The sequence below is a fragment of the Meleagris gallopavo genome, chromosome 3 (assembly GCF_905368555.1).
Source record: "Meleagris gallopavo chromosome 3, MGAL_WU_HG_1.1, whole genome shotgun sequence".
NCBI classification, from domain to species: domain Eukaryota; kingdom Metazoa; phylum Chordata; class Aves; order Galliformes; family Phasianidae; genus Meleagris; species Meleagris gallopavo.
In genome coordinates, this window is record NC_139406.1 from 45,227,707 (window position 1) to 45,243,147 (window position 15,441).

Consider the following 15,441-nt stretch of genomic DNA (forward strand, 5'->3'; position numbering starts at 1 on the left):
CTGCACCCCTTTTTCCATACTCATGTATCACCCCCAAAAATGATTTCCTTGGTAGTAGTTATGGAGTTCTTTTGGTCCAGAGGAAAGATTTTCAGATGCATCTAATTGTAAGAACTTTGAGAAATAATGGTATTGTTACTACTAGAAAAGTTCCTGTGTGTCATCTGAGCCACTTTAGCTATCAGTTGTAAGTTTAGACCATGGCAAATGTGACATTATTCAAAATTATTCTGCCATGAGAGAGGTAAAAGGTTAGTTAAAATATTTTTTTATTTGCTCCATCTTAAGAGCAGGTCCCTGGACAGTTACAAAATCTCACATAGATAATTATCAGTTTATTAAATCACCATAACTTGTATTTCTGAGTCCTAATAGATGAAGTAACTTGGAGGTATCTGGGCACCAGATAGCATTTGTTGCATTGCAAGGAATTTGGCAACATATGTTTTATCAAATAAGGAACAAGTAGAAATTAAACCATTTTCTATTCATGGTTTGCTTATTCCTCTAAAGTTTTCTCTAGAAAACACTAACATAAATGTAGTTGTCACAGCTTCAGGAGGTTTACAATCTATAGACAGCTATTTTGTTTGTTTTTTTTGCTACACTTTATGTCTGTCATAGGCTGAGCTACAATTCTTAGGACAGCCAGAGGTAGTTTTCTGGTCTCACTGGAACATTGTGATACAGTGATTTGGACTGGGAGACGGATCAGAAGGACCCCAGGTCACTCCCAAGGTCATATCCCATAGTCAAGCTTACATGTCACTTGAGTCTGTCCTTCATGAACTACATGACTGATTCCCCCAATTGTCCATTCCTTACAAAGGGACAATTCTGCCTTGTACTAAAGAATATGAATAAAGAATATGTGAAACGGGCTTAGCAAACACTACAGGAAACGGGATGAATGTCCTAAGAATAAGCTCATGATACAGTTTATATCCAATGAAAACAAAACAACAGCTATTAAAAGGAGTCACAAAGTTGCTCATTATTTTTCTTCTATTAGAGTTAAAGAGAACTCATCCATCAAAAGGTGTTCAAAGTGTTCCTTCCTAGTCAGAAGGCTTTCTACAGTATAGGTACAAGTGTGCAAGTCAGGAATTTCCTCCAAAGATATTATCTGATTGACTTCTTGATACAAAATAAACTGATTTCATTTTTGTTAGACAAACATTATAGCACAAGGTTGCAGCTAACCAAGAAGCTGCTTTCTTATCATAATTTCCAGTGAAGCAGGACTTTCCTATTCACATGCTGTATAGGATAATAGTAAGAACTCAAACACAGTGTAAGAAATTGCTCAATCTTAGGCATTTAAAGAATTACATAAAAGAAGCTTACATGCTTAACTTTTTTTAAAAAAAAATTCCCATCAAATCTAGGATATTGAAGATGTATATTCTTAATGCTTTCTTTGTTGAAATGCCTGGCGACATCAATGTGTTTTCATTACATGTTTAGTCTTCTGAGTATCTGCTCTGATTTCAATAATCATTTTCTTTTCCATGTAACCCAATAATAAAACTTTTCAACAGCTTTGTTTCCAACAATTGTATGATCAAATCAGTAACTTAAATAGAGAACCACATCAAATCAACATGTTGAGTTTTTGTTTAAAATGTTTTTCAATGAGAGAAATTTTCATGATCTTCCATCCATTTTCAATATGTTTCTTTATCCATTACTTCACTGCTTGGTAATGGAAGATTGTACTCACCAAGATCTTTTCCTATGATGTCAAACATGGCTCTATTTCAGAGATTTATTAATCAATTTTTTGTTGATAATAGAAATGCAAAACATAAAATTTATTCTCACAGCAAAACCAAAAACATTAAAATGAATGCATGGTTGGCATAAAAGTAGATTTTAGATGTTTTTGGTCTGACTCATGCATTTGCTATTTTATTAACTGGTAGTCACTATATCCTTCATTTTAAAGTTTTCAGTTCTTTTAGATTCTTCCAGTGATTAGAGGATTCCTTGGTTAAGTTGCTGATTTGTTGTGCTAATTCATCTTGTCATAAAACACACATTCCAAAATTATAAATAGGAGGATATAAATCTACACCAATCTTCTCAACTTAGCCCCCTAAAAATCAGATTTCTGTCCACTTAAATAGATAACTATGGTCAGAATCAATTCAATGAATCATCCCTAGGAGATAAAATATCAACTAGAAAAACCAAAATACCTTCCTAGTTCTAAAACTCTACAGAACTTAGTGCAAAACCACAGAAGAGCAAGTCAGCAGAAATCAGCAGTGATAGAAAAAGCAGAGAGAATATTGCAGGTGAAGGGAAAATCCCACAGCTTGATACTCACAGAAATCTTAAAATTCTAGTCACTTCTTTCCAAAGGATAGCTGCATATGAAGCAGAGACACAAACAATATGTCCTTTGTTACCTGTCCGCATGGCTTTTGAAGCCTGCTAAAGAGCAAACTTTTGAACAGTTACATAATGAAAAAATAACATGATGGAAAAACACATACATGATTTTGCATCAGCTCTTTTGCTTTCTGAAGAACAATTCCCACGAAGATGGCAGTGCAGAATATTTGCTACTGTTAGCTTTGCCTAGTTTGAGCTTTTATAGCTGCTTGGAGATCCACATCATTGTATTTGATTTCAGCTAATCAAGCACACAAGTGAACAGGAATGCAGGCACACAGCACGGTAAAAAACACAGAAGGAAGTTTTTTGAACAAAATTCCTGCATCAGACAGCAGTTCCAGTGATGCAATCAGAAGAGGAAGGAAAGTCTGTGTTGCTTCATTGTTTTGTTTGGATTTTGGGGTCCAGTATTAACTTGTATTTCCATTTGTAAGTATGTTGCTCTGAGGGCAATCCAAAAAAGGGTCTATTATGAATCTAAAAGAGAAAAATCCCATTGAACTTACTCACTTTTTCCATCATGAATGGCCATTACAGAATTGCCCCACTCTATTATCTTTCCTGTGTAGTTCAGTAGGTTTTGGCTGAAGTTTATTGTTTTTTATCAAAATGTCCTATAGCTGCAAAAAGTGGATCCAATACAAATGTGATCTCAGAGAATGAATTTAGTTTTTAAATAGGAGAATAGAATGAATAGTATCAACGACCAACAAGAAGGACTGCAAAGAGTATCAGGAAAATAAAGCTGACTGCAGAGTACTAACTTTTATATCTTTAGAGACAATCCCAAAGCCTACTGCAGCCAAGACGAGTTTCTGATCCAGCCTCAAATATTGTGAGATGTCAACTACCTTACTAATAAGCTACAGATTCAACTCTCTGTATCCTCCGCACTTGAACTGTTAAATCAAATGTTCTTGCTGCAGGCATGGCTTATCTAATTGGCTGAGCGCACCATGTAATTCTAAAGAGGATTTTCCAATTGGTGCATACAGAGGACTGTATCATCTCTCTTGCTTTGGATAGCCATTTTAAATGTTTAAATCTTGGAAAGCCCAATGGTGGCAGAAATATTTGCTTAAGCAAACAGGATTTTTCCCAAACATAAAATACATAACAGTAGTTTTGCAAAGAGAGTAAATTCTTTTCCTCACGTGTAAAATTGACGTTGAAGATCAAGAAGTTTCCTCCCCTTTGGTATGAATATGTCACTCCTCCCAGAATATGCAATCACGTGCTGTTCATTGTTTATCCTTAAGATGTATTCTTTGCCTTCAGATTCTATTCAGAGGATGCTAAATTTGCTTTGCTATAACTACATCATGGGGAATTACTCATTGTACAGACTTTCAACAGTGATGGAAAAGTGGTATAAAGATTAGTTTTTAGCTAAATATAGATCACAGAAAAACACAAAAAAGTAAACACTGAGCTTATCATCTTCAGTTATACCAGTTGCTTAAGTATATTGGCGTCAGAGAATGTTGTAAGACTCTGTGAAAATGGCCAAAGCCACAAATATCCGTTTTCTGTAAAGATATCAAAACTCTTTCCACTATCTCTTATCCTGGTTGTTTCTGGTACCTGATGCAAGTTCTGTTCATTAATTTCAAAGATGAATCCGATAATCAGTGAACTCAAAATCTTCAGAGAATGCCTACCTAATGTTAACTGGTACTGCTACATTAAGTGAAGCTGTGGGATGTGGCTCTCTGAAGACTTTATGGTAGTTCTATAGACGTGCATATATCACCTTAGTGTTTATCTTATTTCTATTAAAGCAGTTGCACAGCCCAAGGTCCTCTTTCGGTTGGATAAAATATAAGATCTATCACAGTGAAAGAGACTCATCACCAGTACTCTCAAAGGAGGTAACTTAATCTGACTGTCCATTCCACTGATATAATTAGGAATGCACTTTGTCAGCCTTTGAGGCTTTAACTACAGCTGGCTGGGTTTGAGGCAGTCTCAGAAGCCAGTCTGTTCTTAGTAATACCATTACCTCCACAGAATTACAGACATACTTTCAGCAGATATACCCAGCTAACTGCTGAATGATGTTTTTCCACCGACTTATGCAGTGGTCAGTGTCTGTTTTAGCATAGCTGCAGCCCTGGATTAATGCCTTGAAATGAATCAGAAACCAAAGGCTGAATTGACAGCTCACGAATAAAGGTTATGAACCTTATTTACCGTGTTTGAATATGTCTCAATTCAGCCTGCAAACATCACCATACTCCTGATCCAGCAGATGAGATTTAATCAGAAAAGAGATTCTAATGGATAGTCAGATGCTGACTGGCCTATCTATTGTTTAAGAAATAAATGATATTTCAAGCCTTATTCCCTTGGAAAATCAGATCACCTCATCCACACAGATTGGATTGATTGGGAAAAAAAAAGTATAACCTAAAAAAATTATAAAACTTTTTAAAATTTATTAATCAGAACTAGTTCTTGATTCCTCCTGTACCTTTGACTCTTCTGCTGGAGTATGCACAGACAAATTTTTTATATCTTCACAGGATTGTCATTAAGCTTTGCTAAGTGGATATTGCTTTTTTTTTTTTTTTCCCCACAGTGTTGGCTGTGGTAGGACTCTGATTTGCACAAATGAATGAGATATTCTGTTATGGTTTGAGTAAGTTAGATAAAGTTTCCCCTCCAGTCTGCAAAATATTTGAGAAAAATGCAGTGGTGTTTTTCACCTATTTACTCTAAGCATTTAGCCCTGAAAATAGCCAGCCTAACCTATTAATCAGCAGACTGGCCTGTTCAGAAAAACACACTCTATTTTTCTTATCAGTCCAGGAGCATTAGTCTAAACACTTTGAATTCCAGCCTCCAGTGCTGTGCCAGGAGCTCGAGAAGGGGTCAGAAGCCATTGTGGCAGTGCTACACCCATCCACTGGCTTGGGCACAAAGCCATGCTAATGCAGATAGAACCTGGATGGAGACAAAAGAGGCTGGGTTTGCTTGCAGCCACCTCATAAAAAGATGTCCCAGATTCCTATGGCGTAATCATTATGCGGTAATTTACTGTCTATGGATTTATTACCTTGCTAATAAATCTTGTGGTGCCAGGCAACTTATTGACTTTTTCTTACATGTTTCCTTTTTGCCTGTAATAGGGACTTTCAGTATCAGAATACAGGAATCACATCTGGGCTTTATGTACTCAGAGAACACAGATTTAAGTGTCTTGTATCCGAGAACAACCAGAAAGAGCTGTGAATTCAATAAAAAATGATATGCCTCCTTCTTGCTTCAGTAAGTCTCTATTTAAGTAGGAGAAGTTTAACCCTGAAAAGCAAAATTTACTGTATCTTCTAGAATTCTTGATATCACTAACACTTCCAATTAGAGGCATTCTCACTACCCACAAGAATATCATAGCCCTTGTTTGAATCTGAAAAGAGAAAATGAGCCTTGAAGGACATCCTATGACAATGTACACCACATATGTGACTCATTGTTGCATGACATATAACAATAATTAACTGCAGATTTACTAGTGCTTAGTATAGATTGAGGCAAACTAGTTTGGTTTGCATGGTCTCACTGAATTTCTGAGAGTGGCAGAGTTAACTTCAGTCCTGGCTTAGCTAACCCTTAAAAACAAAAAAAATCCAAACTAAAAAAAGCTAGCAGAGCTGGAGTAAATTAAGGCTGTAACGCATCTTGACCACAAGAAACAGCTGCAGAGTCAGTGTCCCTCCCAAAAATCTGTGGTGTACTTCCTAAATACAGAACATGAAGTTTTTGGATCCTGAAGACAGCTTTTCGGAAAGAGGCACAGTAGTTTCATTTGTTTGTTTATTTTTAATTTCTACTCTGTCAGAGGCAACAGATGGCTTGAAGAAATACAACTGAAGAAGACTCAAATTAGTTTTTGTCTTGTGGTCAATATAGTTTTAATGCTTGCCGTATATTTTGTGAATTGCCAGTGATGCATGGGTTACCTAAATTTTCATGCACCTTATATAGACTTGTGAATACTGTAAGTATAAATTAACACTTCCAGAAATCTCATGTTTTCAGTAATGTTATCATTAAAATCATATTATTTAACTGCTTTTCTGATTGAAAGTGAGGAAGGAAGAAAGCAAGCAAGCAAGGTGGGAGAAAAAGATTGCTGTGATTATCAGGGATGATGGGGAAATGCATCCTCTGAGTGAAAGTTGCCTTACACAAGGTGGGTGTGATTGTTCCAGCAGGAGACTAAAGACTGCCACACATTTAAAAGAAGTAATCTCTCCTCTGCTTGACCAGCTGTCCTGGCTTCTTTCTGCCTATCCTCTCTCCAAAAGCGAAAACTTTCAGCGTGAAATCCTGCTGCTGTCTGAGTACAAAGGCTTCCCTTGTCTCTGTTCATCAGGATAAGCTTGCTGTTTTCCTTTCACTTCCTTGCACATGCATGATCTGGGCACCATCTGGCCTAGAAATGGTCAAGGACAGCCAAGTCTGCAAAACATCTTCAGAGAATGCCCTAAGCTCCCTTGCTTCATGTTTCACCTATAGCTACAGCGTAGATTTTACATTTACCTCCATTACATCCAAGAACTCGAGTTTTCAGTATATTTCAGTAACAGAGGGAAGTATTTAAAAAAAAAAAGACAGACCTAGATGCTATTATTTTTTAAATATCTTTAAATAGACTTCATCTTTTCTTCTTTAGCAAGAATTTTTACTATTAAACAGATAGTCAGCTTGAGCTGACAGATGAGGCATAATTAAATCAGTCATTGTCTGTAAGCAAAATTATAGACAAGATATATGAGTTCTGTTGGCTTGATCCCCTCAGCAGTGAATTTAAAGATAAAGTTTCCATTGGCTGTACCTCTCCTCAGTAGACATTAACTAAATCACTGGATATAAATACAGCTTTTAACTCAAGCTAAGTTTCACTGTAGGGTTTATTTTTGACCTTTTATTAGAGGAGAATAAAAAATCCAGATGATTTCAAGTAGGGGTGAATGCTACAACTATCCACGTCTTGCTCTCAGACACAGTTAACATTAAAAAGGATCTGACATTCTCACTGTTAAATTCCCTCTCAACAATGATATTCTGTTCTGAGCTTTTATTAGCCGGAGGAAGAAAATCTGATGGGGAGGAGGTTCTCCATCACTTCTGCTAGTTTGCACAGACTAAACCAGTGTCTAGGTGACTGCAGATTCACTAATTTGCAGCATTTAGTAAACAACATAGTACTTAGTCAAATTCAGCCCTTGCAGGAATTTGTTATTCCTTCTCCAAATCTGTCTATTGGGATGCTAGTATTTTTCCAATTAGCTGCAGTAACATATGAGGACTTACAGCTTCTTCCATCTGTGGTGACAAACTGTGAGAGTGACCTGCTAACTGATGTCCTGAGGCTGGGCCCACAGATGTTGGAAACACAGTTCCCCAGCTTGCCTCTTGCTCTACTTGTCTTTCATCTGGTAAGCGATGTCAACACAGTTGGACTTCAGCATCCAATATAATTTTTCAGTATGCACTCCTTTCTTTTTCTTTGCACTGGCAGGGCTACTCTACCCTTTCTACAGAAAGATTTATTGTCATTACTTTGCTCATAATATGCTCAGAGCAACTCCTGCGGTAAGAAAAGTTAAAAATGTCTTGTCTAGTGTTCACGTGGAAATACAGTAACGACAAGGAGAGACTTCTATCTCTCCTTTGTTATGCCTTCCTCTGTTTAAACCTCCAGCATATTTCCATCCTACACTGGATGCTTTCACACATCTGAAAATCGCACAGGCTCACAGTAGCTGAGCATTACACATAGCATCCTAAATCAGAAAACAGCCGCCTTTGAACAAACAAGTGATAATGGGCTCTCTGCTCCAGTGTTTGTTCCGCTCTCTTTCCTCAGTGACCAGAGGCTCTGGCGGTGTCTGGAAAGTTAACAGATACAGGCAAGGGAGGAAGAAATGAATTACAGAGCTGAGGGTTCCTTCATAGAGCATCAGTCTTTCCCTGCATTAATTACAAGGGATGCCAACTCAAGCACTTATGCTGACCTCAGCTAAAGCAGTCTGTCAGGGTAATGGGGACTCTTTTTCAAACAACCTGATTTAAACCATCTCAGCTTTCGACTTAAAAATCGCCACCTTAAATGTCATTTAGAAACCCTCTGTATGTATGTCTCTGGTAGAACTTCAGGGTCAACTGTAAATGGTCCCACAAGACAGCATCCTTTGGTAGAGGTTTCTTTTCTCACTCCTTTTCTATGCACACAAGAGGAGAATCAGATACTTCATCTTTCTCTTTCTCCCCTCTTCCTTCTGCTCCTCTTTTCTGTTTTTGTCTCTCTCTTCAGAGTCTCTGGCAAACACAGGAGGATGTGGAGGACCACAGTGGGAATTGTTGCCACGGGGAGAAAAAGAAGGAGGCCGGCAAAGGGGCCAACAATGTAAAGAGGATGGATGCCTGGCTTCAGTCAGTGCCTTGAGACATGACCCTGGCCACTCTTCTCCTGGTTCTTTCATAACCCCCCCCAAGTGTTATCTGAAGCCTGCATAGAGCACAGGCCCTCCCCGACAGCAGATGCACTGCCTGCCAGTGGAGCAAAGCACCACAGAGTGGCTGCTAATACTGTGGTTATCCAAATCCAGGATGTTAACTTGATCACTTGCTATGGATACTCAGCACTACTTCAGGATGTGTTTCTAAATTTGTACAGTGCTAACCAGATGCTTTTCAGATTCTGTCCTACCTAGGACTTTTACTAGTAATGCATAACTGTGTTTTGCAGTTTTCTGCATATTAACACAGAATTATTTTGATCTCCTGTGCAAAAGAACTACTTTACAGCTCTTGATTCCCGGCTGTTTGCTGTGCCAGTGCTGTCAATGTGCCAGATGCAATCTGACGATGTCTGAGTAGGGCACGTGGGGCTCTCAGGTCTTATGCTTTTTGCAGGCAGTTCCAGCCCTGCAAAAATCAGAGATAAGTGACTTCGAAATGAATGGGGCAGCTGGCTAAATGCTCGACCAAACAAAATGATCAAAGGGACAGTACCAGATGTTTCCCATCAGCTCTGCATATGGAGGTACCAGGGAGAGCAGCAGGAGCACCAAACTAAAAAGTAACCAGAGAAGCCAACTTTAGTTTCATCCATAACATGAGGAACAGGCTATAAATACTACATTCCTCAGTGGGGCTCCCAGAGGACATTCTGTAGGTATTTCAAAAAACCTACAGGAAAAGTGTGTCTACTATTGTCTGACTTATTTATATGCATCCTCCCACAATGTGTTTCATTAAGAATTATCATTCCTGACATCTAAAAAAGTGTAGTATTAAAACCAGCCGCTGAAAATTATAAAAAGTCTTCATTTTTCCACAAAACATACTTCTTGCGCAGTCTGTGTCAGTACAATATTTTCCTAGACTACTGTTACGCAGTTTTCTTTTACTACTTTTAGTACATTTTAAATTTTAATTTTGTAGGTTTTGAGTCCAAGACGCTGCAAGAGGCCCAAGCCATTTCAATATTTACTGTAAAAAAGGGGCCAGCTTTTTATTTTTGTCTTCTGGGGAAGTTTATGGTAGAGTGAGATAAACATCCAAAATAGTTAAGGTTGTTTATCCTGCATCATTTAGAAGACATTCTTGACATCGCTTGTATACAACTGAGCAGGGGAGCTGCTCAATCAGTCTGACATAAATTAAACCCAGATCTCACAGCCTCAGGGCATACAGACCTTACTATGGTATGATAAATTCTTCTGCTGTCGGGATGAAACCTGAACTGCTCTTTCAGTTCCTCTTGTTGCAAGCCAAATTTTTGTGCAGAAGGGCTTCTCTTCTAGTTTTATTCCTTTCAGAAATACAGTCATTATTTCAGGGCACTTTCCCTCACACTGACATCTCTGTAGCATCTTGGGGCTATCAAGAGGGAATGAACACTGCAGAAGGATCTGGTGCCACGCTTGTCCGGCATAATGACTTTGCTATTGACCCAAAGTCTGGAAGTCCTAGACTTGCAGAGCAGGGACCCTTGAAGCTGTCAGCAAGTAATTCAAGGTGATACAGAAACTTCAGAAATTTTTCCTGTTCTTATTTGAATTTCCAGTTTAGTGATGCCTGCTAGAAAGCCACTCCATGCAGCAGGAGGAAGGTGTGCTAAACATGAAGGGTTTGGACAGGCACTTCCCAGAAACAAATGCTTGTGCCAGACTTTCCCTTGACTAGGAGAAAAGCTAAGCAGATCTCCTGGCTGCATTGCTAGTAGTGCTGAAATCCACTCTGTCCTTTATCTGTGTAGCATGTGCAAAAATTTGTTTGTGCATATATACTCTCTTTGAATGATTTTTTTATTATATAGATGTTTACTACATGCATAAACAGTTTGGTGTACCCTTTAAATCTGATCTAAACCTATTCTGCAGGAACAAAGCCTGTTAACAGTGTGCCTTTTCTTTCCTCTGTTTCTGACCTCTTGCATATCCAAGCTGAAGCCACTCAATGCAATAGAAATATTTGTGATTATCAGTGCCGGATGAGTTCTTTGCTGATAGATATACTCGTAACAAATGGGCTGAGGAACTCACTAACTCTCATATTTGAGTCAAGAAAAGCTTGAGCATGATTCACTCAGGAATGCTTTGTTCTACCCTAATTGCATAATTACTTTAGAGGGCTCACTGGCCATTTGGCATAGAGGTCATTCCTGTTTCCTCTGAGCACAGGAATAACTCCTCCTAGCTTCTCACTTCTATCAAGAAGGACAAAAAGAGATGTGACAAAGACATATGGCTATGGCACCACTTCTTTGTGTAATTCAGGTGCAATATTTGTACACAGCTACTAAGTCCTTCAATCTTTGAAGTGAGGTTGGAAAAATGACCAGTGATAAACATAAAGAAACACTTGCACCTTTGCACTGGGACAGTGTCTGTATTGAAAGGAGTAGTGTGATATTCTGAAGTATTTAGTACAGCTACTTGTGGCTTCTGATTTCTAACAGTGGGGATCAAAAAAAAGTGAGGAGAAGGTTACAAGCATAGGAGCCTTCCCCACTGTATTCATATGCTGTAGAATTAGACTAACTGCTAACTGTGAAAGAAAACAGAGATTGCTCAATATCTACTTCTCAAAAGTAATAAACTTAAAAAAAAAAAAAAAGAGTAATATGAATGTTGTAGACAACTGCAATCATATAAAGCAGCTGACCAAAAAAGCGAAGGGACCAAAATGTTCCACGAGAAAAGTGGATGAATGCATTTGCAATTTACATAAACAGAATGAAAGAAAGATTTTAATGGAGAATTCTCCCGGACAATGTCAGTAGTGCTGTTTTCAGAGCTTGCCCCATTTGTGGAACTGGTGAAGTCTGTGGGTGGAAAATAAAGGTCTATAGAAATGAATGATATAAATAGCTGCAGAGGAGATATGTAAATATAGCTATCTTTGGTCCCCCAACACTTTTTCATTCTGGAGAATGCATGGAATTGGTGGTGTCTCTTCTTAACCCTTTTATTAATGTTACAAAACAGTAAATTTGAAAGCTAAAGTTCTCCCTTTGCAGATCAGTAATGGTATCAGCACGTTGTCAAGTTTTCATTCTTCTCTCATATTTGTTACACCTATGAAGTTATTATCTATCTTTCTTTGCATACTGGTGTATCTTCCACTCAAAGTAACTCAAGCACATCTTCTATCCTCATTACAGTTCACCATCAATATCACCTAATATGTATCTAGGTAGATACACTCCCCTTTCACTGGGTTTATGAATGAAAATACTTGTGGTTGCTGTATTTTGTACTGTTACTAATGATGTACGTTTTGACATGCACACAGCATGTCTCCCTGATTGGCTCTCCAAGAATTGCTGATGAATGTGAAGCCAAGTGCTCTGATGTGTTGTTACTTTATTAGTGTAAATTCTGGTGCCCATGGGCTTCTCAGCTGCATACTTGAGTTGGCATGAGTATTTAAGTCACTGATTTATTTTGAGGTCTATGATAGGTACCTAAATATTTCCTTTTTTTTTTTTTTTTTTTTTTTTTAATCTTCTTTAAATAGTAGGAAGCAGAACAGTTTAATGCCGACAGAGGCTGCATTAACTTCCCTTTCTGTGAGAAACCTCTGCTTAGAGAGTTCCCAAACTGAAAGTGTTTTCAAGAGAAAACACAACTGGAAGAGTCTCACATCAAAGCCTGGGCCTGCTAAGTGGAGTTGTTCTTCTGATATGAGTGGAACATTACTCCAAAGCTAGAGATATGTAGTGGGGAGATGAAAAATCATGATTCTTAAACTGGGAAAGAACTGAAGGGCGGTTTATCAAATTAAATGCTAAAATTCAAGGCTAATTTTGTTCTTACAGATCTGTATCTGAAGTATACAATTCATTAGAGTAACATCCAACTAAAACCAACAGGCTTTGGGTCCTAATTGTTTTTGTTATCAAACAAAAAATAGACAGTACCTCTGTTTGCTGCACGCTTTTTCAAATGATTCTGCTGCAGTTGATGAACTGCATGCTATAGTTTGAGTGGATGCCCTGGGGATAAAGGAACAGGGTCTACAGAAAAGCTTCTTGCATTAGGATGGGGAAACTATACAGAAAATGCAGTCTAGGAAAGACTTCTTTGAAGATGAAGTAGGGATTAAATGAGAGCCTATTTTACCATTTGCTAAAATACCCAGTGCATTTGCCTCCATGGACTCCGCATTCCAGAGGACTGCATGCTGGGTTAATAAAATCCCCCTCCTGAACAGCCTTTGGAAACTCAGATGGTCACTGACTGCCCATATGGCAATATTTGGCTATTGCTGTTAGACAGCTGCAGGAAGCCGAGGACAAGAAAGTAGGGACAGCACCAAAATCTTATGAACATTTACATACACAGAGAGAGACACGGTTTCGCCTTTCAGCAGGAGGTTCCAAAATATGTTTCTCATCAGAATGCTAGGATCCTCTTTCCTTTTTTTTCTTTCAGGAAGAATAATTTTCACTTCTGCTTTTCTTAGGTGATACGCATGTGATTTAAATTCTCAAACACTCTGGGCTTAAGTTTCAGGGGCATTCTGAAACAATGAGCACACCTACCAGAAACACTGCAAAACACACATTTCCATTGCTTGCAGACTTAAAGGGAGGCTCTTTTAGCATTCTTCCTTGGGGAAGAAATGACACGTTCCCCACTAACTCAATGCCAAACCACTGCTCTCTGATTTGAGTAACAAATGCCATTCTGTCTGCTTCTAAAAGCCCAGACTCTGTTTCTTTTCTTAACACGAAATTGTGTGTTTTGGTATTGCTCTCAAACAACAGTTTAATAGAACAAAGGACTTATCTTTATGAGACAGCCAGGGAAATACACAAAGAACAGGAAGATGCAGCTAACCTAAATAATGACAATGAAAATAAAATAATCATCGGGCTATAAATAAGCAGCATAAAGTAAATATCATTATTTTTATTAACAGGAGACACAAACTTAAGTCCTGGAGACAGTTACGTCTATTTTTTCCTCAGATTTCAGTTCTGGTTTCTTTCAGTCTCATCACTGAATAAAGTTTTCTACTTTCTTCAGCTTTTTACAGTATGAACTTCCACACCACTTCTACTGGAGCAAACTGCACAGAACAACCACTTATGTTTAGGAGAAAGGTCAGACTTGGGGCAATAACTTTGCCCAAACTGTTACTTTAACTGCACAAATGCCTGCACTCATACAGAGCAGGGAAGCATACATATACAATAAAGTTAATTAAGACAATACTTAGTTTCCTGAAACACAAAGGAATTTTCTTATTTAGACTAGGTCTCTAACGATGCAGTCTCCCATTGTGTGTATGGGGGTGCGCAAAGCAGCAACTGCAGCCCCACATAAAGGCATGAGCTGGAGGTGGTGAGTGAGCAAGGAAGGAATCAAATAATCACCTAAGCCAACCAGGATCAATTTTCTCGGATCCAGCCTCAGTCACTGCAGCCTCCTGGCTTTCCTAAAGGACCTGAGTAGATGCCTGGCCCACGTGCCAGTCTTGTTGGGATTCGCAGGCGGGAAACTGGCTCAACCTGTCACTTCCACCGCTTAACGCAAGCACTTGGATTTTCCACTTCCAGCCATGACCAGCAGTGCTGGGCTGAATCACTTCCCCGTCTGGAGGCAAGCAACATGTGAGAGCAAAGTGCCAACCAAGTAGCCAAGCAGTGCTCTTGGGCTGCCCCAGTGCACAATCAGCAGAGCCCACAGCCCACCTGGGCACCACGTCAGGCCACTGCACCTCTCCCGACCTTCGAACTTTACCTGCTGCTGGGCGAGCGGCTAGAGGGGATATCCTGCACGAAGCTCTGCTCCATACTGGGGATCCTGGCGGGGCTGTGGGGGTGGTAGGCTGTCAGAACCACGCTGCCCGAGTCCTTCATCTCCATGATCATAGGTACATGTCGGTGACAAAGGCGGCCGATGAGGGCTCCTGACACGAAAGCAGAGCGTGCCCTGACCCCACTACTGCCTCTCACCGCTGTTTGCTGTCAGGAGAGCGGAGTAGCCTGGCCCAGCAAGTCTCCCTGTCAGGAAAGCTGAATTAGCATATATTCAAAAACACCGCCCACAAAACAACCCACAGGGAAGTTACTGCGTCCCTAGGAAACCAGAAACCTGAGATAATCCTAACACAGCTCTGTGCGACCGGAGTGTGGGGGGGAACTTCTTGCTTTGTTCCTTTTTGTTTCAGAACCCGTTTCTTAATATGCCTCGTGCTCCCAAAATAGGCATGGAGAAAGGAAATTATTTGAGTGGCGAGTGTTACTCTAACATAAAACGTGGTTTGCCAGGACTGACATTAGAACTGCATACACGAGAAGCTCGTGAGTGCTCTATTTAAATAATCACAAAAGAGTAACCTTGATTTCCTATATGGCAGATCATTCCTGCAGCAGGGGACTGCATTTGCGTTCTGAACAACAACGAAGCTCTCATTTTTGCCTGAATACCACTGTGTGCGTAATTAGAAGGGCATCAGGAAATGAGAGAATCTGTTTTACAATAGCCTGTGTTCATCTGGAGCAAGTCCATA

General features: G+C 39.3%; 1 protein-coding gene across 2 annotated transcripts in view; it reads right to left on the reverse strand.

Moving 5' to 3' along the window:
• Positions 1–14,969, reverse strand: part of ARHGAP28 (Rho GTPase activating protein 28) — a 74,269-nt gene extending 59,300 nt beyond the window's left edge. Inside the window, exons 1-2 of one of the 2 annotated variants that reach the window (XM_085220808.1) lie at positions 14,670–14,807; positions 2,502–2,880 (exon numbers count right to left, since the gene is read on the reverse strand). Coding sequence is in view for 1 of the 2 variants with exons in the window: in XM_003204978.5 (XP_003205026.4) it covers positions 14,670–14,800 (131 nt within the window). In the remaining variant the exon portion in view is untranslated. Of the gene's footprint in view, positions 1–2,501; positions 2,881–14,669 lie in introns of both variants that reach the window. The other variant, XM_003204978.5, reaches the window with a different exon arrangement.
• Between the last annotated feature and the right edge of the window lie 472 nt (positions 14,970–15,441).